We start from the raw sequence: 26,248 nt of genomic DNA, 5'->3' as shown, positions 1-26,248 counted from the left end.
GAAGAAGAAGAAGAAGAAGAAGAAACACAACCCGCAACTTATAACAAGCAGACATGGCAACGCTGACAGCGAGCTAAAAAGCGAGCTCCCTCTAGGCTATAGGCTGACTGTGGGATGTGCAGGCAGGAAGAACCAGGGCCCTTTTAACCTCTGAGCTGACGGCTAAAAGCACGGCGCAGCGCTATGATGTGATAGTGCTCTGCAGCATGAGGCTGAGCCGCATTTAAACGTGACCTTCCGCGTAGGACGATATGTGTGCTCTGTTTAGGGGGAAAAAATACAATAATTCAAAATGTACTTCAGCTGAGAGAGAGAGAGAGAGAGAGAGAGAGAGAGAGAGAGCGGGGGGGGGGGGGGGGGGGGGGGGGGACTCTTAGGTGGGAGGTGCATGGTGTCAGAGGACAAAAGGAAAGGGAGGACGAGAGGAGGATAGAGCCTGGACTTTTTTTTTTTTAAATTAACGCCGAAATTGTAATTGTGAAATTGTTGATCTATATTCTGCCGACATGTACTGTAGGGCTGAAGTGGTTAATGCATGTTTTGTAATAATAATGAAAATCTACAAAGTAACTCAAGTTTTAAAATAATTGTAGTGGGATAAAAGTGCAACATTTGCTCTGAAATGTAGTGGAGTAGAAAAAGTAGGCTACTGAAAATGGGAAATATTCAAAAGTAGAAAAAAAAAAAAAAAAGTACAGTACAGTACTTGAGTAAATGTACTAAGTTACTTGCTGTGGAATCCTGGGAGGACTGGAGGGCTGTGGGGAAGTGCATGGCTTCAATTACACTGATGCTTTTTGATTACAGCTCAGGGCAAGGTTGTGTGTGTGTGTGTGTGTGTGTGTGTGTGTGTGTGTGTGTGTGTGTGTGTGTGTGTGTGTGTGTGTGTGTGCGCGCTACTATAGGCTACTTGTGAGGAAACAATGGCATTCATGAAATCACTGTCCTCGCAAGCTATATAGTAAATACAAACGTGTGTGTGTGTGCGTGCATATATGCACATGGTGTGTGTGTGCATGTGCGTGTGCGTGTGCGCTTGCACATGCGTGTGCATGTGCGTGTGTGTGTGTGTGTGTGGGCCTGTGGGGTCCACCTGTCCAACATGAAAGCCTTGGGTGTCAGAAGGAGGGCAGGATGAAGGGGATCAGGAGACGTGACTGGAGAGGGCTGATAAAGGCACATGCCACCATTTTTTTTAATGAACACACTGACCCCATCAACCAAGGTCACCCTAACCCCCCTCCCCTCGGTAGTGGTCCATCATCGCTCTCTGCCCCACTTAGTGGGAGACCCCCCCCGCGGGCAGGCACGGACGCACGCACACACACATACAGACAGAGGTATTTGTACTTTACTTGAGTATTTCAAATTCCCAATACTTCTACTGGTAATTCTACTGCACTACATCTCAGTTCCAAATATTGTACTTTTACTCCACTACCTTTATTTGAAAAGTTTAGTTGCTATATAGTTACTTTGTAGATTTTGATTATTAATACAAAACACACAATAACCACTTCAGCCTATAGGGTATACCAAAACTCCTGGAGGGGGCGTCAACATATGTGTCACGTGGTAGTGGCCGCCATACTTGCTGGCTTGTCTGGTTTGTTTACATTGAGCGACTATCCGTGTGCTTGTATACGTTCTTTTTTTAAACTGACCTCACAATGGTGCAGACTTGCTCAGTAAATAAGTGCCACAGCAGGTCGCGTCGAGGAAATGAGCCAGAAAACGGAATTAGATGTTCAGCTTTCCAGCATGGAGACAGCATCAAGGAACCCAGATTGACAAGTTTACAAAAAGACGTAGAATGGCTTGGATCTCGGCTGTACGGCGCACGGGCGCAGAGACATAACGTTCAACAAAGTATCTAAGCACAGCCGTGTTTGTTCACAACATTTTCCTTGTCCTTGTAATGTATTTGGGCCCGACGTTCTTTCTATCCATCCTGGTGTTGGTTCACTATGTTGTCGCCAAGAACGAGCTCAATATTTACAAAAACATACCACCGTAGCTCTATTCTGAGTGATGTGGGCTAGAATTTAATGCCCACGAGAGGGCCGTCCCTAGCTTTTCAGACGCCGCCCCCCTCTTGGTGACGTACACGTTTTCACACGCTATATGATCTACAAGCTCACAATGTGTCACAATGCAGCGCATTGTGAGCTTATTTTCTGCTATTTTCCAAATACTTCTGCATTTTACTTTTGGTTTTGGTACTTTTAAGATGGAGTGCCATGATTTTTTCCACCCTAAAACATAATCATCAGGTATTATTATTATATAAGGAGGAAGATTTCTTCTCAAAAAGGTGTGCAGTATTTGTTAAAATGTCGTTTTTATGTGGACACCCCCACCAGTTCATTAAAGGGGAATACCACTCATTGTCAACATTTTACTATGTAATTAATATACCTTAGAGTTATTGTGTGGAAATAATAAAAAGTCCCCCCCATTCTGTGTTGCCTAGAACTGGAGGTCTGAAAAAAAATTGTAACATTATGAAGTACATCTTTGTGATGTCACTGAGATGTACTTCATAATGTCACTGATTTTTTTTCTTCAGATCTCCAGTTCTAGGCAACACAGAATGGGGGGACGTTTTTTATTATTTCCACGCAATAACTCTATGGTGACAATGAGTGGTAGTATGCCTGGTTTGCGGTGATCCACCTGAACTGAGGCCGCATGATAGAGAGGGAGGGGTTGAGGCAGGGGGTGATAGTGTGATGTCACAATTTTTTCATTGGCACGTTTGACTGTCAAGGTTTCAGCCTCCAGGAAGAAACGAAAGGAAAGACAAGACATCATTGCACATAACAACCACGCCAAGGGGTCTAATGAAGTACTGTCATACGCACATGGAAAACTGGCGAAATACAAAAATCTCAACTCAGGACTCATTTATTTGTAAAAGGGTATTTCTACCGATAGTCCGATACTTTTACTAAATAAACATTGTGAGTACTTTTTGTACCACTGACGCACGCACGCACGCACGCACGCACGCACGCACGCACGCACGCACGCACGCACGCACGCACGCACAGCCATTTCTCTGTCTCTGGTTGAACTTTCCCCTCAGGTGTCTGTCAATGTGTTTGACCTTTCGTCCGTCACTAAGTGTTGAAGCTGATTGCTTTGGCCTCTGTCCAACGAGACTCATTACCCGCTAAAGTCTCCTATCTGCCACATGCTCTGCACGAGAGGAGAGGAGAGGGGAGCCGGCGGAACAGAATGTCTGTCTGTCTGTCTGCCACATGCTCTGCACGAGAAGGGGGGGGGGGTCTGTCTGTCTGTCTGTCTGTCTGTCTGTCTCTACGAGAGGAGAGGAGAGGAGAGGAGAGGAGATAGTGCCTGCCTGCCTGCCTGCCCACATGCTCTCTACGAGAGGAGAGGAGAGGAGATAGTGGAACGTCGGTTACATTTTCAGAGTCATTCAGTGAAAAGGTGGTGTCTGTCTGTCTGTCTGTCTGTCTGTCTGTCTGTCTGTCTGTCTGTCTGTCCGTCCAGGGGTGCTGGAGTCACCTAAAACTGGAGTATGTGTGAGCCTCAACATGTTTGATCGGGTATTGGCGAGCATGCAAGACTTTGCGAGTCTATGTGCCAATCCGATAATTGACGAAGTGATGATTTAATGTATGTGTGTATTGGATGTCGTTTATGTCAGGTGGAAACCTGACAAACATTATATCCAAAATCAATCAATCAATCAATCAATTGATTGATAGATTTTGTTACCACTTTTTCTCCCCAATGTTGTCATTATGTCAATACATTCCTCCCCACAGACATTGCTGTGTTGTCGTCACTGCTGTTGTATCCGCTAAATCCTACTGGCTCACCTGCCAGTGAGGAGCCCCCACCGGGAGAACTATAGAGCCTTCGTCCTACTCCTCCCGACCAACACAACCCTTTGAGTATCGACAGATATCACCCTCCCCGCCCCGCCTTCCCTCGCCTGAACACGGGCGAACTTGACAAAGCTGGATGCACCACGGTGGAATCAAACTCACAACCTCTTTGGTGGTGGGCAGGCGCTTTACCACTACGCCACCTAGTGGTGGTGGGCAGGCACTTTACCACTGCGCCACACCGCCACCTGGTGGTGGTGGGCAGGCGTTTTACCACTACGCCACCCAGTGGTGGTGGGCAGGTGCTTTACCACTGCACCACCCGAGTGCCAACAATTGATGACACAAAAAGCCCAGACTCCCAGAGGCTTGTTTGCTTCCATTGTAAAGGAGTGGGTGGAATTCTTTTTGATTGTTTATTGTATACACACTCCAAATGCTTTACAGTTTCAAAAATAGCCATGCTATGCCATGCTATGCTCTATTTTTTATAAGAATAGAGCACAGAGAAATAAACAAGGCAAACAAAGTCAGACAGCAAGACACACTGTCAAGTAATATTATACATATACTGCACGGTGCACAGGCAACATGAAAAAAAAACCCCGTAAGAAATGTGACAGAATCACAATCTTTATCGCAGGGGTTTGCAAAATTCCTTCTATTATTAGGTCACCCCTGTAAATATAAATAACCTTTTCATGCAACGCACCACCTGAATTACATTGTAGAACCTTATTACGGTAGGCCTACGCAAATATGTACATCTGTTCCCCTAATATACATTAAGTTTCACGAGGAAAACTTGCTGATGGATATTTGTATTTATGATATATTTTATATGTTCCATATATACTATAGTGTTCCATGCACTCTACGGTGCTATTCACCTTTGCCCCCTATTTCTTTCAGGTCATTCTAAAAACTCCTGTCTCTGGCTTAGGAGCCATTTTAGATAACTGTGGTGTTTACCAGCCCAGCGGTCTCTTTCCCAGACTCGATTGGCCTCGGTCTGTTCTCTCAGTAACAATACCAATATGTGATAGTAAGGTTGTTAGTCAGACTGCAATAGGTCAAAGATCAAACTGCAACTCAAGACTACAAATCCCAAACATCCAGCTTCCTGGTCCTCAGAAGGTGACATCATCTCTGGAGGAAAGCCTCGTCACATTGTTTCTGTGAACTGTTGTCATGGTAGAGTTCGTCACCCTGACAACGCCGTGATTCTGATAACTGTATTAAAGTACATCCATTTTGTGAAACTGAGAGAGACTTCTTCGGAGCAGCTGTATGTAACTCCATCCTTCTCTCTCCGATTATACCACCTGACGTAAACTGCACACCTTGTCTTGGACTTCAATACTGATTCATTTTGGGTTTTCCTAACAGAAGGTACTTTTACCATAAAGTCATTTTACTTGGATACTCTTTTTAACTATTCATATAAGGTTGATGATTTTGCTAAAATATATTCATGTTATGTTTAACTTTAAACAGTAGAGTTAAAGGTTTATATTTAAAGATTGGTAATCCATTTTTCTGATAAAGGCTTAGTTTAGTTTAGTTTATTTCGAACCTTTCACATGTATAACAATACATAATACATTATACACTTGAGTGCTTTACATGCCTATGGTATTTGGTTTGAGTATTCCTACTCTATTACATTTTTACATCTGGTCAAACGGGGCTCCTTAGTGCCCGACATGGCTTTCCACATCATCATCACATTCATAATTATTAATACATTCTGGCTTATGGCCAGTGGTCCTTCCTGAGTTATTGAACTTACTGATATTGGATAATACATACCGTATATAAATTATGTATCAAAATGGTTAAAATTTAAGCATCACATTATGACAGATTTAATATCACTTTATACTTGACATTTAACCACTTGTCTTACCCCCCCCCCCCAACCCCCCACAGACAGACAGCCAGACAGACAGCATCTGCTCTTTGTCTGTCAGCCTCTGTGCACCTATAGCACTCACACAAAGGACACCAGGCCAGATGCTGTACCTGCATGTACGCGTGGGCGTGCGCGTGTGTGCATGACTCATATCTCCAACAGAAGGCCGACTTCTCATCTTCCGCCCACCCCTAGTGTATGTGTGTGAATGTTGTTTTTATAGCATAGCTTCGCACCACAGAGAATCACACCTCCTCTCTGTCTATCTCTCTCCCCCCCCCCCCCCCCCCCCCCCCCCCCCTCTCTCTCTCTCTCCTGTCTGCTCCTCCAGGCCAGCCAGCGGTCTGGTCCAGACCAGACGGTCCTCCGGGCATCCATGTGGCCGTCCACTCTCTGGCACACTCCCACGCTGCACTCTGCAGGCATTTCTGCTAATCGGCTAATTAGCCTCTCTGAGATGGCGCTGCACCCTCTGCAACCTCTCTCCGTCTGTCTCCGTTTCTTTGTCTCTGTGTCTGTGTCTCTGTCTGCCTGCCTGCCTGCCTGCCAACATACAACCTTGTATGTTGTTACGTATCTGTGTTTTTGTACTGCAGCTTTGTAAGCCCTTTGACTCCACGGAAACTTTCTCCTATCTATGGGTTTTGGTCAAATAAAAACAACTTTCTCCTATCTATGGGTTTTGATTAAATAAAAAACAATTTTCTCCTATCTATGGCGGACAGATACAAGTGAACCCTGACATGAACTCATACATTGTTTCTGTCGGGCAGAAACCTCCATATTCAACCATTGTGTGTTTTTTCCCTTGCCTTAAATTAATGCCCAACCTCAGGCTACTACAGCATCAAAAGTAGGCTACCAGATCAACAAGCTTGTAGATCTGCTACTTTTGCTATTTTTTTATTTGAATCCTGAAAAAAGACTATACAATATACAATAATATGAATGGGAAAGACCCTGGTTCGGTACCCGTGGCTCCAACCTGCTTTAGTTTCCTTGAGTCCTTGAGCAAGACACTGAACACCCCATCGGCAAAAAAGGAAGAAAAAACAGCACCCATTGTTTGTTTCCTTCAAAGCAACACGTATTGCGGTGTTGCGCATTCATTCATTGCAACACATTGTGGCGCTCGGGCCTTTCACTCGCTCGCCCGCTCGCCCTCCCGCCCACCCGCCCGCCCACCCACTCACCCACCCACTCATCCACTCACTCATTCATTCATTCAAAGCAACATGCATTGTGGCGGTCTCCACTTTACCTTCCGGTGATGAGGAAGAAGAGGGTGAGGATGACGAGGAGGGTGAAGCTGCCCACCGCCGCCGTCACGATGACCAGGACCTGACCCTGATCCGACGCCACGTCTGACGCTGGTGGGGAGAGAGAGAGAGAGAGAGAGAGAGAGAGAGAGAGAGAGAGAGAGAGAGAGAGAGATAGAGGCTGTTACCATAAGCTGTGCTCTACGGCCAGTGCCAGCAGAATGCACAAAAAAAGAAGAAGAGAGCCTGAACCTGCTGCTTGTACTAATTGTCCATTTCATAGTTTCACTCGGGACTTTGATCTGTCGATATGAATATGACAGTACTACCCACGAGGTCGGATTAACGTTTTAATAAGCTCCTAATATCGTCCTTTACCTCAATCTGAGCCCTAAAGCCACTAAAGATTGTGTGCGAGCGCACACAAATAAAATACCATTAATTCTGGACATTAAAGGAACCCGAGATTTGGAATAGACCTCTCATCTATTTATCTATTCATTTATTTGTCCGGGACAATGCACAATAAAAGAGTACCTACCGAAGTCCTGACGTCACTCGTTTATGGAGAATAACATTGGGTCATCTTAAAATCATCTCATATATAATCATCTCATAATCTATAAGCATTGTTGTCCAAAAATAAACAAACTGTCTCTGCTATATTGTCAGGGAGGTGGCTCTGCATCATTTACAGTACGATAGTCACTCATATTTGAGTGACACGACGCATTTGAAGTCAGAGTCAGAATGCAGTGCAACGTCACAACCACAGTTGAGCACAAGCAGACTGGCAGTTATGGGTGAAGATGGCACCGTCTTTTCAATATAGGGTGACTGCTAAGAATGGCACACAATATTTGAGTAATTGTCAAATAAAATACACAGACAAATGTATTTGTGTCATGAAATAGCAGATCTATAAGCTCACAACGTGTCTCAACGTGATCAGCATTTTTTGCTGAAATACGAAGTTTCTGCCGGCGACCGCAACAAAACGTCTCATTTCATGTTTTAGATCTCCTCCAAAGTTACCCAAATTAACTTGCATGTTTCAAGTCGTTTGCTATGCGTCAGCGAGCGGATACCCACAGTCCTTTGTAATTTCGTCCCATAAATCAATTTGTTTCTCCGGGGACAAATTTTGGCTAGTCTTATGAAATCATCCCCCAGCCCCACACTTTAAACACCAATAAAATGCAATGATAACATAACTTTGACAAAGGAAATAACGCGAAAGACTGCAATAAAGTTCACTATGTTGGATTATTATTGTTCTCAAGCAAGTTTCAAGTCTCCGCAATTAGATTTTCATGTTGTATACTACAATGAATGGATGTCTGTGGCTTCTTCTTGGAAAAAAACATGCACGCACGCACAGTTTGCTTTCTAAAAGGGCTGACAACTAATTATTGGCAAGTAGAGTGAGCCGTGAGTCGTCGAGTCACCAGTGTCTCTCAGCGTTTTTAACCACACCATACCTCTACCATCAAGGCATTTCATATAGGCAAAGGACATTGCAGATCAACAAGCTCACTACGTGTCACAATGAGACACGTTGTGAGCTTGTAAATCTGCTATTTTCGGCAAAGAGACTTGGGGCCCTATTTGTTCCAGTGCCTTCCAGTGTTTTCCTTTTAAACATTTTAAAATTGTTCAACTAGCCGATATACATTGACACGTTGTGAGCCTGTACATCGTCTATTTGAACTATTCCAAAATGTTTTTCAACAGACATACAGACAAGCAGGCACACAGACAGACAGACAGTCTCATTACAACACATTATATAACTTTCTCTCCTTTTTCTCTGCATTGACGACATGTTCCCTCCAGATAAGGGCCGACAATAATATGTTGAGATGTTTGAAATAAAATGTGAGTGATTCATTATGCCGGCTGTCATCCTAATTAATATAATTCATTCATGAAACAGTGATTTAGTTGGGTGATCGTTTGGGCTAAATTGGCCCCCATTTGATATTCATGATTTTCATTTAAGCTGTGTGTCTTCACTGTGGGACGACCGGCGCCCACATAATTGAAATATGATTGCTATTACCAAATGTATTTCTATAATATTTCACACTTAATGAATATGAATGGGAGATCAGCATGCGTGGCCCTCATTGCCTCGTAGAAAGGGGTTCCAGACCGACTGACCGACCGACCGACCGGTGTGTGTGTGTGTGTGTGTGTGTGTGTGTGTGTGTGTGCGTGCACATGATTTTATGTTAGCACGTCTGCGCGTGCGCGCGTGTGTGTCAGTCAGTCAGTCAGTCAGTCAGTCAGTCAGTCAGACAGACAGAGAGAGAGAGAGAGAGAGATAAAAGCATCAGGCAGAACAAAGGCTTGGCAGCGCTCGCCTCTGATCCTACAGATGAAGCTCTCTGTGCTCCAGAAAAAAAGGGGAGGAAAAGGAAAAGGATATCGGGGGCCAGTTTGGGGCCAAGTCACCGACAATGACCTAATCATAACAACACAAGCACAGCTGCCCCTTTCTGTTGAATTTGTGACGTACCGGTATAAATACAATGTCTGACATATCGGAAACCGCTTTGCATTAAAAAAGAAAAAAATATAATATATATATTTATATATGTAATTTATATATATGTAATATATACAGTATCGTCGCTGTCCATCAGAATCCTGGTGTTTCCATATTTCAACTTTCACTACTTTTACTTCTACTCCACTACATCTCAGGGGCAAATAGAACATTGTACTTTTACTCCACTACAATTATTTGAAGACTTTAGTTACTAGTTACTTTGTACATTTTGATTATTATTACAAAATTACATTAACAGATCAGCCCATTCTGTACATTTTGGCCATTTGGAAATAACAAGCTCACCAAGTGTTGCAATGCGACCCATAGTGAGCTTGTAGATCTGCTATTTTCTAAAGAATTCTATACTTTTTTATAATTTGAAAACCTGACAAAATGATGAGAATTGTTCACAGTCATTATCAAAGCAAGGCTGGGTTAACCAGTGTTAATAACAGAAAAAACGGCATTTGGCTTGTTGTTGTTCATTTTGATTTGAGAAATATGCAGTTCTTGCATCCTGAATTTTCTGATTGAAAGCAGACAGAAGTTCCTTCATGTGAGTGAAGTGAACTGTCTCCTTAGATGTTTCCACAGCCGCTCTACCTTTCTGCATTCCCTTTTAAGGCTGCGGATGTCAACTCCTCCATGGGGATGAGCTGACAGCACCTGCAAAAACATGCAGTAACCCTGGTCTCCTTCCACGCGCTACGTCCAACAAGGAAAACTCCCCCCTGTCAGGTGAAAAGAAGCAGCTTGGACCCCTCATGCATAGAAGGAAGTATGAGGTCAGTCCGTTGCTCTCCCCGGGTTGGCAGAGGGAGTGTAGAACCCAGGATTACATTTCATAATTGACACTGGATGAAAAAGCTGGTTACAAAATCGTGGGATAAAAATTAAAATGTCTGTCTGTCTGACTCAACAGCTGCAGCCTGCACCACGCTCATTTAAAAAATCACACCGGTGTGAACGAAATATATATAAATATAAATAATAATACAAATAAAAAAGAAACCCAACACACGTGGATGGAAAATACACCTACTGTGGCGGCAGACTGCTTTCTCAGCCTAAGCCATCGATCGCGTGCATTGATCGGATCGTCAGTGTGCGGCGCGGGTTTGCTGACATTTGGGGCATTGGTTTTAGGGTCAGTGAATGTGACCTATCTGGAAGGTGAACATACACGCAGAGACCTTGCATCATCAGTGGTGGAAAAACTGTTTTTACTTAAGTAAAAGTATCCATATACTGCAAAATAGAAATAATAATGTCACTATAGTAAACGTCCGGAATTCATGAGTAAAAGTACTATTGTAGTAGTATTGGCTTGAAAATACTCAAGTACTCATTATGCAGAATGTCCCATGTCACGTTTTCAAATAAATACAGTGGAGATAAAAGTACAACATTTGGATCTGAAATGTAGTGGAGTAGAAGTAAAAGTGGAAATTGTAAAGTACAAATTAGGGCTGCACGATATGGACAAAATATCTAATTTATGCAATATTGAAAACTAAAATTATTCAAAAAACTGCATAATGAAGCCCAAACCACACCAAAGGGTCACGTTTAAGGTAAACCACACCAATGCAACTCATTGAGTAGCAAGGAGTTTCATTGGTGTGGTTTAACTTAAAGAAAAACATTTTGCTCCAACCCGACCCTTTGGTGTGGTTTGGGTTTAACAAGTCAATAGCCCTCACAACATATCAAAGATATATCAATATATTGACGATATATCATATTGCGATACCGTTGCCTTTTTGCGATAGTGATATTGCGCATGTTCATACCTCGATGACGACACAATAACGATATATTGTGCAGCCTTAGTACAAATACCTGAAAATAGTTGTACAGTACAAAAGTAAATGTACTTAGTTACTTTCCACCACTGGTTTTAGGGTCAGTGCATGTAACCTATTTGGGAGGTGCACACTGTAGTGACCTCATCATCACCCACGGCACAGAACAGAACAAGCACTGAGATTGAGCTTTGAAAGCTAGCCAAGAACTGGCCTGGAACTCACCTATGCTTTTTATGGCATAGGCAGCTCCCGGCAGGATCCGCCGGGAGAAACTATGTCCAGCTGCGTGACATGAGACTAATTACTGTACATGTGTGCGTGTGTAATTTAACAAAGGTGCAGACGATCAGAAATCAGCAGAGAGTGAGAGTGTCACAGTCTGTCTCTCCCTCAGTCTGTGACTCCACACTGGCCACTCCCATATCCCATTCCAGCACACCCAGTTCCATTTACACACCTGTCTTCAACTACCTCATCAGCCCAGCAGTGAACACTTCTCCAATCAACCTGCTCCCTATAAAACTGGACTCAGTTCAAACACTCATTGTCAGTTCATAACCTGTTGTCATTGATGTCCTGCATGTTCCTGTGTTGACTTTTATGTCATTCTCGATTGCCTGATTCCTACCTGCATCTACCGTGTAAGATCTGCTTATTCTTTATTAAATACTTTATATATACTCTTGTTTGTTGTGACTTTGCACTTGGGTTCAACTCTCTGTCTGCATCCGTGACAGAGAGATGTTTGCGCTACTCTATGTCGAATTGAAGTGGACTCGGACCCAGACTTTTTTTTCTCCCTGGAAAAAAAAACGTCTGGGTTTCCGAGGCTAGCCAAGAACCTATAAACATAAAGCCTGATCGGTTCATCCCTATGTTCCCCGGGATTGTGTATATATAGCCAACCCCATCTCACAGAAATACGGCGAAATAGAACGGAATTGAAAATTCCGGTACATGCATGCCTAGAAAACCCCAACATTTGTACATATTACACGACTGCTGTTTTGACGGCGGCGGAGGTGTGGCTTTCACTATTACGGAAGTGCTATTTCACCGTGGCTGGGTCGGGCTGGTTGAGTTCGAGTTTGACATCATTTACTATTCTATTGGGTTACAGCTCGGACCGGGGCTAGGTCGGCTCTAACAAACTTCGCAACGCTCGACACGACAACTCGCAGCCCTTCAGAGCCGCTCGTTGGTGTTTCCCGTGGCTCAAGTTCGGTATAAATGGCGCCCCTCCTCCATCATTGTCTATGGGGAGGATTTCAGTGTCATATGTACACATTTTTGTGTTTTCTAGGGGTGTATGTACGGAATTGCAATTCTGTAGCATTCCACTGTGTTTGGGTGAGACCGGGTAGGTAGAGCAGTGGTTTTCAACCCTTTTCATATCAAGGCCCATTATTCATTGGGCAATTGAGCTACGGACCACCATTTGATGGGACCCAAAACTAAAGAATATATTTTATTATTGTTGAATATCATTGTGTCCACAATTCCATAGGAGAGAAAACAGGCACACATAGATAGAAAAAACAATTCTTCTACATTCTCTAATTGCCTAGAATTATTGTACATTAAATAATGCAGATGTTGTTGAAGAGATCTGAATGGGAGCACTCTTAATCTAGTCTCATTCAGCATCAGTAGTCTCATTCAGGCTGACCAAATAAACACCTACATTTTAGAAACAAGACCCCCAAACAACCACCAATATAATTACAAGCAACGGACGAGGCAACATACTTACTGGTACATTTGGTGCAGAAAGCACAGGGAATAAGCGTCACTGACTGACACACGTCAAGAGAAACACTTTAAATTAAGAACAGGTCGCGCCGTCTCATTTCACACGGGTCTGCGGCCGCACGTCAGTGCTCCAACGCAGCCGGAAACAAACGTTTGATTATGCACACGCGTCTGACGTGAGTGATGTGTCACAGGCTGACGTGAGTGATGTGTCAGAGGCTTTTAATCCATTAAGACCGATTCTATGTTGTCTAAATCCGAACAGTTTTAAGAAAACCCCATGTTGCTATATCAGTTATTATGTATCTGGCTGCCGACCCCAACTGAAAGGATCTTGTCCCAGCGACCCCCAGAAGCTAAGGTTTGATTGAAAGATATTCGATTTAAACTTTTAAATAATATACTGTATATTCGAAGAGTTGTACACATCGTGTACACATCGTTTTTAGAGCTCACAGATGTCCAAGCTCATAGAGCGGTATGAAGTGTCACGCTATGAGCTTGTAGATCTGCTATTTTTGAATGGCCCAAGTACAAAAATAATGGTTAAAGAGGTTAGAATCTAAAATGACAGCGATGCTTTACCGGTATTAACGGGTTAAAGGTGACGCTAAAGAAAACCACGAACCACTGCAGGCTTTCATTGAATTTCTATTGTGTGCTCCTGTCCAGGTTTAACCCATTTTGGCCTGAAATAAATATTTTCACGATTTTTCAAAAATAGCAGACCTACAAGCTCGTAGCGCGGCACTCGGTGGCGCGCTATGAGCTTGTAGATCTGCTATTTTTCAATAGCTAAATTATAACAATGTTTAAAACACCAAAAGGGGTTCCCGCCCAAAATGGATTAAAGTACGTGGTTGTCTGAACAAAAGGGAACAGGCACAGAAGAGAGGGGTAGTTACATTTGTGGCTGCAGCTGTCTGTTTGGTCGCCAAGTAGGGCAGTGAAAAGGCCACACTCACACACGCGCGCAGGGCCACAGTCATTGTGAAGCTTTTCCAACAATGACACAAGTTGAATAGTGTCAGAAAAGGTATACTCAATACTGCAATCTAGAAGTGGAATATACAGAAAAGCCCTTATCCCCCCCACCCCCTGAAGAAAATGTCCAGAATTCTCACAGTCTAACGTTGGCTTATAATAAGCAGACATGGCAACACTGGTTGACATTCCAGCATGGATGGATGGATGGGGCTCCCCAGTCCAGTGAATGCTCATTATTTACTGCACACTGCCCCCTGCTGGCACACTGCCCCGGGGCACTGGGCTGGCCCCAGGCCACCTGAACTCTATCTGACCCGTGACAGAGTGGCATAGAGAGAGAGAGAGAGAGAGAGAGAGAGAGAGAGAGAGCTCTGCCAGATGTAATGCTCTTCTCTGGGACCAAATAAAGTAAATAAAAAAAACTCCACAAAAACTCGAAGACGACAGGTTATGAATGTTGCTTTTTGTGCTGTGTACTGTGTGTTTGAGCCACACACCCACATACACCACTGTATGCACAAAAAAGAGAGTGTATGTATGTGTGTGTGGTTACTCGCACACACGGCGGCAATAGCTGAATGGCTTGAGGCTATGCCTGACACACACGCGCACACACACACTCAACCTCCTAGGCTGCCAAATATAAGCACACACACACACACACACACACACACACACACACACACACACACACACACACACACACACACACACACACACACACACACACACACACACACACACACACACACACACACAGCAGTACTCACAGTCTCCGGTGGTCTCGTACTCGTACATGGGGGAGTAGGAGGAGAGGCCGGCTGCGGTGCGCGTGCGGAGGCTGAACATGTACCAGGTTGCCGGTTTCAATCCCGAGATGATCACACTGGGAACCTTGGTGCGCGTCGACGAGTAGCTCAGCTGCTCATACTCCTGTGTGTGTGTGTGTGTGTGGGCGGGCGGGCGGGGGGAGAGAGAGAGAGAGAGAGAGATAATTTATCAGGGTTAGTTGTATCTCCATGTTTAAACTTATTTTTTTCATAAATGAATGCACAGTTTCGTTTAGGATGCGAGCACTCTTGTACTCGTCTATGTCAGACCACGGTCTTGCCTCTTGTAATTATTTGACAATTTGTTTTGATAGTTTAACCATTAGTAACGTTTGTTTGTTGGTTATGTTTGATGCAGTAGCAGTCTCATGTATTTATTAATTAATTTGGGTGAATTTCACCCACGTTTAGTGATAGAGAAAAACCCCATACATTGGGTTTAGTGTTCTAGGGTTAAAAAGGCCATAAAGGTTCTTACATTGTAAAATGTGCAGATATATATGGAAGAAAGTGTGTATGGAAATACGGTATAGTGGCCCTCTGGAGTGGCCCATCGTCAAAGTTGCCCACCCCTGCTGATACTTTATGCTGGTTATTTTTTACTGTTGAGTGAGAAAACAACCAACTAAACCAATTGCAGAAATCCAGTGCTGTGCTGAGTGTGCTCATCTCTTACCTTCTCATAGTATTTGACCTCATAGTCAAGGACGAGCGGCCCCGGCAGTTCCGGCTCCTGCCACGAGAGGGCGATGCTGTTAGGAGAAGCCCAGTCTTTCTTCAGAGCGCCCACCAGAGAAGGACCTGCATGGGGGGGGGGGGGGGGGGGGGGGGGTCAAAGGTCACTGGGTCAGGGATCATTCGATGGACGATCCACTTCTTTAACGGATCCCGTGTTTTTGCACCCGATCCGATTCCGATCATTTCATTTTGAGTATCTGCATATACTGATTTTTCCCGACACAGACACATATCCAGCCTAATATCACGTTCGCGTTTTTAGTTTTTGCTCCCGATCCGACTCTGATCATTTGTTAATGATGTGATCGGCCCCGATTTCTGATACAGAAGTGTGCTACAGAAACGCACGCACGCACACACGCACGCACGCACGCACGCACGCACGCACGCACGCACGCACGCACTTCGCTCTTGAAGATTGAGGCCTGGTGGCTTGGCAAGCAACACACACTACTCCTCATGATTTAATAATGAACAATGATAAAAAACATTTCCGTGAAGAAATGAGGGGGGAATGATAAACTCGGAATGGAAACTCGGAATGGAAAATTCGGAGCTTGTGTCACATTATTATGAATATGACATTATCGCACACAAATAGCAGATCTACAAGCTCACCGAGCTTGTTCTTCGCATTCTGTGTCACCATACAAATCGTATATGGGGCTCCCTGGCACAATATCTTCTCAGATAGGGGTCTGTGGGCAAATGCATATGAATTTGGGGACCTCGACATGAAAACTTTTGAGAACCACTGCTGTATACCAGAGGTTCTCAACCACCTTTTCAGGCCTTGGACCCCCAAAATAATCATATTTGAAGAGAACTGCCATCCGGAGACGCCCTGGGGGTCCCAACCCACAGGTTGAGAACCACAGCTGTATTGAACAGACAAAACAAGTCCTACTTCACCACTGTATGAGTCTACAAAACAAGTCCTACTTCACCACTGTATGGAACAGTCTACAAAACAAGTCCTACTTCACCACTGTATGGAACAGTCTACAAAACAAGTCCTACTTCACCACTGTATAGAACAGTCTACAAAACAAGTCCTACTTCACCACTGTATAGAACAGTCTACAAAACAAGTCCTACTTCACCACTGTATAGAACAGTCTACAAAACAAGTCCTACTTCACCACTGTATAGAACAGTCTACAAAACAAGTCCTACTTCACCACTGTATAGAACAGTCTACAAAACAAGTCCTACTTCACCAATGTATAGAACAGTCTACAAAACAAGTCCTACTTCACTGCTGTATAGAGTAGACAAAACAAGTCCTACTTCACCACTGTATGGAACAGTCTACAAAACAAGTCTTACTTCACCACTGTATAGAACAGACAAAACAAGTCCTACTTCACCACTGTATGGAACAGTCTACAAAACAAGTCTTACTTCACCACTGTATAGAACAGTCTACAAAACAAGTCCTACTTCACCACTGTATAGAGCAGACAAAACAAGTCCTACTTCACCACTGTATAGAGCAGACAAAACAAGTCCTACTTCACCACTGTATAGAGCAGACAAAACAAGTCCTACTTCACCACTGTATAGAGCAGACAAAACAAGTCCTACTTCACCACTGTATAGAGCAGACAAAACAAGTCATACTTCACTGCTGTATAGAGCAGACAAAACAAGTCCTACTTCACCACTGTATAGAGCAGACAAAACAAGTCCTACTTCACCACTGTATAGAGCAGACAAAACAAGTCATACTTCACTGCTGTATAGAGCAGACAAAACAAGTCCTACTTCACCACTGTATAGAACAGTCTACAAAACAAGTCCTACTTCACCACTGTATAGAACAGTCTACAAAACAAGTCCTACTTCACCACTGTATAGAACAGTCTACAAAACAAGTCCTACTTCACCACTGTATAGAACAGTCTACAAAACAAGTCCTACTTCACCACTGTATAGAACACTCTACAAAACAAGTCCTACTTCACCACTGTATAGAGCAGACAAAACAAGTCCTACTTCACCACTGTATGGAACAGTCTACAAAACAAGTCTTACTTCACCACTGTATAGAACAGTCTACAAAACAAGTCCTACTTCACCACTGTATAGAGCAGACAAAACAAGTCCTACTTCACCACTGTATAGAGCAGACAAAACAAGTCCTACTTCACCACTGTATAGAGCAGACAAAACAAGTCCTACTTCACCACTGTATAGAGCAGACAAAACAAGTCCTACTTCACCACTGTATAGAGCAGACAAAACAAGTCCTACTTCACCACTGTATAGAGCAGACAAAACAAGTCCTACTTCACCACTGTATAGAGCAGACAACACAAGTCCTACTTCACCACTGTATAGAGCAGACAAAACAAGTCCTACTTCACTGCTGTATAGAGCAGACAAAACAAGTCCTACTTCACCACTGTATAGAGCAGACAAAACAAGTCCTACTTCACCACTGTATAGAGCAGACAAAACAAGTCCTACTTCACCACTGTATAGAGCAGACAAAACAAGTCATACTTCACTGCTGTATAGAGCAGACAAAACAAGTCATACTTCACTGCTGTATAGAGCAGACAAAACAAGTCCTACTTCACCACTGTATAGAGCAGACAAAACAAGTCCTACTTCACCACTGTATAGAGCAGACAAAACAAGTCCTACTTCACCACTGTATAGAGCAGACAAAACAAGTCATACTTCACTGCTGTATAGAGCAGACAAAACAAGTCCTACTTCACTGCTGTATAGAGCAGACAAAACAAGTCCTACTTCACTGCTGTATAGAGCAGACAAAACAAGTCCTACTTCACCACTATATAGAGCAGACAAAACAAGTCCTACTTCACTGCTGTATAGAGCAGACAAAACAAGTCCTACTTCACTACTGTATAGAGCAGACAAAACAAGTTCTACTTCAATCAGGGTCAGATCAAAAATAAAACGGTCTCTTCCTCCTCCGTCTAGGATGCACAGACAATGAGGTGGCTCTCGTCTCCCCGGGGGATTCCCACAGCGAGCCCTTATCTGCCCTGATGTTCCTGTTTAAGAAGCATCTGAGTGATTTGGGAGGGTATTACAGACAAGCTGAAATGAAAAATGACTTTTCCGCACATTTTCAGAGCATGTCCACAGTCATAATGGGGACATAGTTATAAACAATGCACGCCGAAAAAAGAAATAGAAACAAAAAATCAATTGTGTATTTTTCCTTTATTTAATCAAAAGCCCAATCTTAATTTATTTCCGTTGTAAGGCGTGATTACATCGGCAGGTGAGGGCCGATTCAAACCAATATCACAACCTTTCTTGTCAGTCTTTCAAACAGCTATGATTAATTGTGCTACTCTGTTGAAGGTCAACAAACAAGCTATTTTAAGTGAAACAGCATAGGCTACAAAAATAGTGCGCGCACACACACACACACAGAGCCCACAACCAGTCGAAACGCAAGTGCATGCACCCATGCACGCAATAGCAGTCACTTACCATTTTGATCTTTAATAACAGCTTGTAGATCTGCTATTTCTGTATTTGAGTCAGTTTTGGACATATTGTAGGTTTCCACCCGACAGACTTCACACTAAAGGTCCTAGACGCATTTTAGAGGGAAAAAAACGGCGCTAAAAATCACAAAAAACGCAGCAGTGTGCAGGGACCTTAAAGGTATATTCAGTGATTTGACTTAATTCAAATATCACTTATTTTTTCTTTTTTTCTGGATAATCCTCCCTACTATAGAGTGTGCTGACTATATAAGGAGTTCCTCCCTGTCCCCAGTGAGCCCCTGGGGTCAAAAAACCCTAGTTTCAGTTTTGGTGGCGGGTGGCAAAGCCTTCATCCAATCAGGATGAGAGGGGCCTTCCTCCAATCATGATCGAGTGGGGGCGGGCCTTGGTGCACATGCTGTTGGCCTGTTGCACTTCCCCCCACTGTAGAGCGTGCATGTGCACATTTTGTTACCGGGGCGGACTGGGTGGTTTTCCAAATCACCCGAATCACTGAATGCTCCTTTAAATGTTGCACTCCGTCCGTGTGTGTGTCCGTCCGCGCGTGCGCGCGTGCGCGTGTGTGTGTGTGTGTGTGTGTGTGTCTGTCTGTCCGTTACCAGCTAATCTCTGGCACCGTTAACACGGTCGATGCCAAACTTTGCACACACATTCCATAGATGCCAACGATGAACCTCTGCCCTCTTCCAGAATGGCCTGTTATAGCGCCACCATGAGGCCGACTTTTGTAAAACACATTTTTTCATATTACTCCTCCAGATTTTGTCCAGAAATTCCACAAATCGTTACACAGTATCTCTACAGTCATGTGCTCAAGACCGATCTGTCCGATATTTCATATTCCATCATAATTGGCTAACATTGGCTTTCAAAGTTTGCAGGATTTGCCCTTTTTGAACAAAAAGCCTCAAATCATGAACGCAGCGTGCAATTTACGTGAAATCTTTCACGCACTTTCCCACTAGGCTTAGGAATATATCCCACCGTTTTCACATTGGTCTGTTATAGCGCCACCAACAGGTGTTTTTTTGCATCCAGGCAGGTCATGATACTCATGCAGAATCAGTGCTTATAGTCGGATACAAGACATGCAGACAGCTGGTGAACGGAGGTTGGAAGCATGAAGGTAGGTTTGGTGCGTTCCAGCGCGCCCCCGTTGCTCTGCTTGGCCGACAATCCTGTGTCACTAGCATGCATGCCAAGATACAGGAATTGTGTGTGTGCGTGTGCGTGTGTGTGTGCATGTGCGTTTATAAATTAAATGATAACCTTTATATCAGGAATAAATGGGTTGCAAATCCACATTGTGTGACCAATTTGACCAACCCACCACTCCCACCCTGAGGACAGCGGTTGAAGCAGGTCAACCCTGACCCTGTCCACAGCCCACTGGTCAGTGAAAACAACCCACCTGGCTTGTGGAAAAGTTTTGGTGAAGAAGGAAGTCATGGCGACTGCGAGCAGGGGAGAAAAAGACCCGGCCATCACCCGTGCTGCGGTGATAATGGTTATTTATTAATTAAGAGTTGCGACTGCGTAGTACCTGTGAGAGTGTGTCTATAACCAGAGTATCAATCAAAAACAACCATTCACACCGCATACCAACTCTTATAAAAGCTTGCCGAGTGTCAACAGCGTGAATTAACATGATAGGATCGCTCACATGCGCAACTGCACATGTATGTGTGAGTGGGTGAACGTGCGTGTGCCGTAGCAGTCCGCCGTGTCCACTGTGCACCACTGGCTAGAGGTAAGTGTGTGTGTGGGGGGAGGGGGGGGGGGGGGGGGGTGCAAGGAGTTCTGTGGCCAGGTTTGGAGGTGTTCCGACAGGGTACAGAGAGCTTGGCTACAGGGGCTTATGGAGCAGGTGTGAGGAGGATTATGGGCTAGGTGAACTGCCCATGCCCACTGCGGCTGGTGGGATAAGACTGAACCCTACTGTTCCTCCCTTCATCCCTGCATGCAGTGGTGGAGAAAAAAACTACTCAAATGTTTTACTTAATACAAAACATGCACTACTAACCAATTAAGTTGCATACCTCTATGCGTGTGAGCTTGCAGCACCCCCCCCCCCCCCCCCCCGCTCCCCCCAAAAAAAGGAAAATAAACTGTAAGCATTTTTACATTTAGCTTTAAGATGCCGATACTTTCGTATTCATACTTCAAGCTACGTTTACTTAAGGGAAAGTACTTTTTCCACCACAGCTGCTTGATCCCTCCTCTTCCCCTGACCGCCTGCCTCTTCCGTGCGCGTACACGCACGCACGCACGCACGCACGCACGCACGCACGCACGCACGCACGCACGCACGCACGCACGCACGCACGCACGCACGCACGCACGCACGCACGCACGCACACACACACACACACACACACACACACACACACACACACACACACACACACACACACACACACACACACACACACACACACACACACACACACACACACACACACACACACACACACACACACACACACACACACACACACACACAATCTATCCTCCTTATCCGCTCTTATCCTCAGCTTTCTGTCTGTCCGTGACTTGACTCGACCGTCCCTCCTTTCCACCCAGTGGTGTAAAGTAACAAAGTACATTTACTACAGTAGCGTATTCGGGTAATTTTTTGAGGTACTTCTACTTTGCTGGAGTATTTCCGAACCACCTATAGCCAGCTTAGGTGGTTCGGGCATCTGGTTAGGATGCCTCTCGGGCGTCTCCCTAGGGAGGTCCTCGAGGCGTGTCCCACTGGGAGGAGACCCCGGGGCAGACCAAGTCGCAGTTGGAGGAAACACATCGACTCACTGGCCTTGGAACGTCTCGGGATCCCCCAGGAGGAAGTCACTAATGTTGTTCTGGAGAGGGAAGTCTGGAACTCTGGTGGAGCTGCATTGCCCCCGTGACCCGACTACGTATAAGCGGTTGAAGATGGATGGATGGATGGAGTATTTCCGATATTCTGTACTACTTCTACTCCACTACATCTCAGAGGCAAATATTGTACTTTTACTTCACTACAATTTAAAAACATTACTGCTTTACTACTTCACTATACTGTAGTATACCAGGGGTTCCCAAACTTTTTCGTGTCAAGGACCCCCAAATCAACATTTATTAGGCCATGGACCCCCCATTTGAAAACATATGCCAGTGACCCCGATAAGGGAGGATTCTTACGGCTCTAGCAGTGATTCCGAAACATATTAATTTCATGGACCCCCAGTTTCACACACATTATGCTACGGACCCCCGATTTAATGGAATTTCTATCTCTGGTACCCCAATTTATATTGTAAAACCACTGTTAATTTAACTCTGAGAGTGTACAAATGGAACCAAATGGACCCGTTACAGACACTCTCTGGGTTACAGACCCATAAGGGTCCATTTGGTTCCTAACTATCTCTAATTGAGCTAGGTACCCCCTGGAGCTCCCTCAGGTACCCCCAGGGGTCCCCGGACCCCACTTTGGGAACCCATGCTGTATACATCCTGGTTGATCCTGGTTGATATCCAGCACATACATTGAAAAGCACCATGGACGGCATTGGACGCCTACTACGGTATATATTAAAAGATCACACACTGCGTGGGTTAAAGTGACATGTGGATAAAGGAACATGTGAGCAGAAGAATGCCGGTTTTGAAAATAACTGGGAGAAATGGTGGCAGTGAAAAAAATCAATGGGAGAAACGGCGGCTTCTGTTCTGCAGATATAAAGCTACAGCTATACACATGTGTTGGATGTATCTGAATGTTGGTGGAGGAACAATAGGCTCTGGATAAAAGAAGGCTCCAAACCGTGCAAACCAGGTTAACCCATTTTGACCTGAGATCAGATTCTAAAAATGTCTTCTACATCCTGACAGTTTTCTGAAAAAGCTATGTTTCTATGTCAGTGGTTCTTCGATTTTTCAAAAATAGCAGACTATTTTTCAATAGCTAAAGCATAACATAATGCTAACACCAAAAGGGGTTCCCGCCCAAATTGGGTTAACCCTAACACTAAACACGGGTGATTTTCACCCGGACAATTATATTTGTTGTAATTTCCATAATGTTGCTGATGCGGTGGGTGGGTCTTTCAGTACCTTCATGATGCTCAGTGACATCATAAGGTTTGTTTCACTGCCCACATCCAAGATTTTTTCTGTAGGCAGGTGTTTGGGTGAATTTCACCCATGTTTAGTGATAGTGTGCAGAAAAATCTTGGACTTGTTTGTTTTTGTTCCTTCACTGGATCATTCTCACACGTCCCAGGAATAGGTACTAGTGTAGGTCGGGAGTGGCTTATTGTCAGTATCAGCCGGTAACACGTGGGAGTCTCGGTAGCGCAGCTCAGAATCTGTTCATGAGAGATTACAATGCGCTAGATCCTGGGAGATGGATTGCTGAGGTGGAGCGCTATACACCTGCCATCAGCTCCCAGTACTTGGTGGAGCGCTATACACCTGCCATCATCTCCCAGTACTTGGTGGAGCGCTATACACCTGCCATCAGCTCCCAGTACTTGGTGGAGCGCTATACACCTGCCATCAGCTCCCAGTACTTGGTGGAGCGCTATACACCTGCCATCAGCTCCCAGTACTTGGTGGAGCGCTATACACCTGCCATCAGCTCCCAGTACTTGGTGGAGCGCTATACACCTGCCATCAGCTCCCAGTACTTGGTGGAGCGCTATACACCTGCCATCAGCTCCCAGTACTTGGTGGAGCGCTATACACCTGCCATCAGCTCCCAGTACTTGGTGGAGCGTTATACACCTGCCATCAGCTCCCAGTACTTGGTGGAGCGCTATACACCTGCCATCAGCTCCCAGTACTTGGTGGAGCGCTATACACCTGCCATCAGCTCCCAGTACTTGGTGGAGCGCTATACACCTGCCATCAGCTCCCAGTACTTGGTGGAGCGCTATACACCTGCCATCAGCTCCCAGTACTTTCCGCATGACTTGCCGCACACAAGCCATGCTACTCATACGCTGAGGTGGTGGTGCGGGATCGAACCCATGAACTTGTGGTCCAAAGGCGAGAGCTCTACTGACTGAGCTACCCACATTTTTAATTCCGGACATACTTAAATTACTTAGTAGTATTTTCTACTTTGCGGAATGGATACTTTTACTTAAGTAAAAACATATAGTGCTTTTTTCCCCATCACTGGCTACAAACAGGCTCTTTAATCAAACCAGCGCTAACTGGAGTCTTCAGTCCGTGACCCAGTGAAATGGGACTGGAACTATTCCAACACAGCGGAAGGCGTTCCAGGTGACGGGACCGTGCAGCTTTCCCCCCCCTGTTTCTTTGGTATATGTTCACCGCGCCCATTAAATGCATTTCAATGCTTGGTTTCTCCTTAACCCATTTTGACCTGAGATCAGATTAAAAAAATGTCTTCTACATCCTGACAGTTTTCTGAAAAAGCTATGTTTCTATGTCAGTCGTTCTTCGATTCTTCAAAAATAGCAGACCTACAAGCTCGTAGCACGCCACTCGGTGGCGCGCTACGAGCTTTCTAGATCTGCTATTTTTCAATAGCTAAAGCATAACATAATGCCAACACCAAAAGGGGTTCCCGCCTAAAATGGGTTAATAATGAGACGCGTAATGGGCTTTTAAAATGTGTGCAGGCCAGCCGTCCAAAATGTTAGCGCGTTAATGGGAACAACAAAATGCCATAGGGGAGTGCCTGCACATGTGCGTGCATGTGTGTATAGCGTCCGCTACACGTATACTGTCCTTAGGACGGCCAGATGTTCCCACAATCATATAGGCCCAGTACAATTTGAGAAATGGACCTTGTAAGGGCCCTTTGCCTATACACCCATTTAAGTGGTGTAACTAAAATGGTAAATGGTGCATTTATATAGCTCCTTTATCCAAGGCGCTTTACATAGATTGTGCATTACATTCACCCATTCATACACCGATTGCGGCGGAAGCCATGCAAGGTACCAACCAGCACATCGGGAGCAATTTGCGGTTCAGTGTCTTGCCCAAGGACACTTCGACATGCAGACAGGAGGAGCCAGGATTCGAACCGCCGACTCATGGATCATTGGACGACCTGCTCTACCTCCTGAGCCACAGCCAAGCCAAGTACATTTACTTTAATAACTGTACACAATTTTGAGGCATTTGCCCTTTTCTCGACTTTTTTCCAACTTTCACCTCTACCCCACTTTATAATCTTCACACATCAGCGAGATGAATAAAAGGAAGCCAGCAAACCGACCGCTCTAATTGAGCTGTTTTCAAAGAGAAATTTACCACGCATTATTCCCTTCACATTTAGCGCCTCTGTGCGCGCCCTTGAACACCGCTAGTTTCGGGTCGTCACGGCGGTACTTCAATAAGCGCAGCCGACGCTGCATTACACCGTTTCATTCCAAATGGTTGAATAGTGTTCTATAGAGCCGTGGGGACTAATGTTTAATACACAGCAAAGATAAGGCTACTGATAGCCTGCGGTGGAAGGAGTACTCGGGCAGGTTTTATTAAGGAAAAGTATTAATGCTGCAATGTAGAAATACTCTATTTTACTGACAAGTAAATGTACGGAATTCAAAATGTACTGCACTTATAGTACCAAAATAAAGGTAAACTCAACATGCGGAAAGTCACATTTCACAAGTTTTCAAATGTATGAAATGTATAGGCTACAAATCTTTTGAAAATAGCAGATCTACAAGCTCACAATGCGACACATTTTGAGCTTGTTGATCTTCCATTCTCAAATGGCCAAATAATAATAATAATAATAATAATAATAATGACAACTACAATGATAATTACTTTGCCGATTTGGATTATCACTCAACATACCTACATACATAAACCACCTAAGCTCTATGTTAAAAAAAAATCTACAAGCTCACAACGTGTCACATCATATCTTTTAGTTCTGCTATATATGCATGTGACTGAAATACGGATGGCAGGGGTTAATGTGGTTAAATAGACACAGTTCTGCATGTGAGTTATTAAAATCTCTCTCTCTCTCTCTCTCTCTCTCTCTCTACCCTTATACAGGAGCATT

At 44.4% G+C, this 26,248-nt stretch overlaps 1 protein-coding gene across 1 annotated transcript in view; it reads right to left on the bottom strand.

The window, feature by feature from the left end:
- LOC306934939 (ephrin type-A receptor 6-like) overlaps positions 1 to 26,248 on the bottom strand; it is a gene marked incomplete at its 5' end in the record, with an annotated part of 395,442 nt that overhangs the window by 30,804 nt on the left and 338,390 nt on the right. Inside the window, 3 exons of the mRNA XM_079517761.1 lie at positions 7,034 to 7,142; positions 14,906 to 15,068; positions 15,642 to 15,766. Of these exons, the coding sequence (XP_079373887.1) occupies positions 7,034 to 7,142; positions 14,906 to 15,068; positions 15,642 to 15,766 (397 nt within the window). The remainder of the gene's footprint in view (positions 1 to 7,033; positions 7,143 to 14,905; positions 15,069 to 15,641; positions 15,767 to 26,248) is intronic.

Source organism: Electrona antarctica (genome assembly GCF_951216825.1).
Source record: "Electrona antarctica genome assembly, chromosome: 13".
Classification (NCBI taxonomy): domain Eukaryota; kingdom Metazoa; phylum Chordata; class Actinopteri; order Myctophiformes; family Myctophidae; genus Electrona; species Electrona antarctica.
Note: the sequence above shows the minus strand (reverse complement) of the source record. Positions and strands in the feature narration are given on the sequence as shown.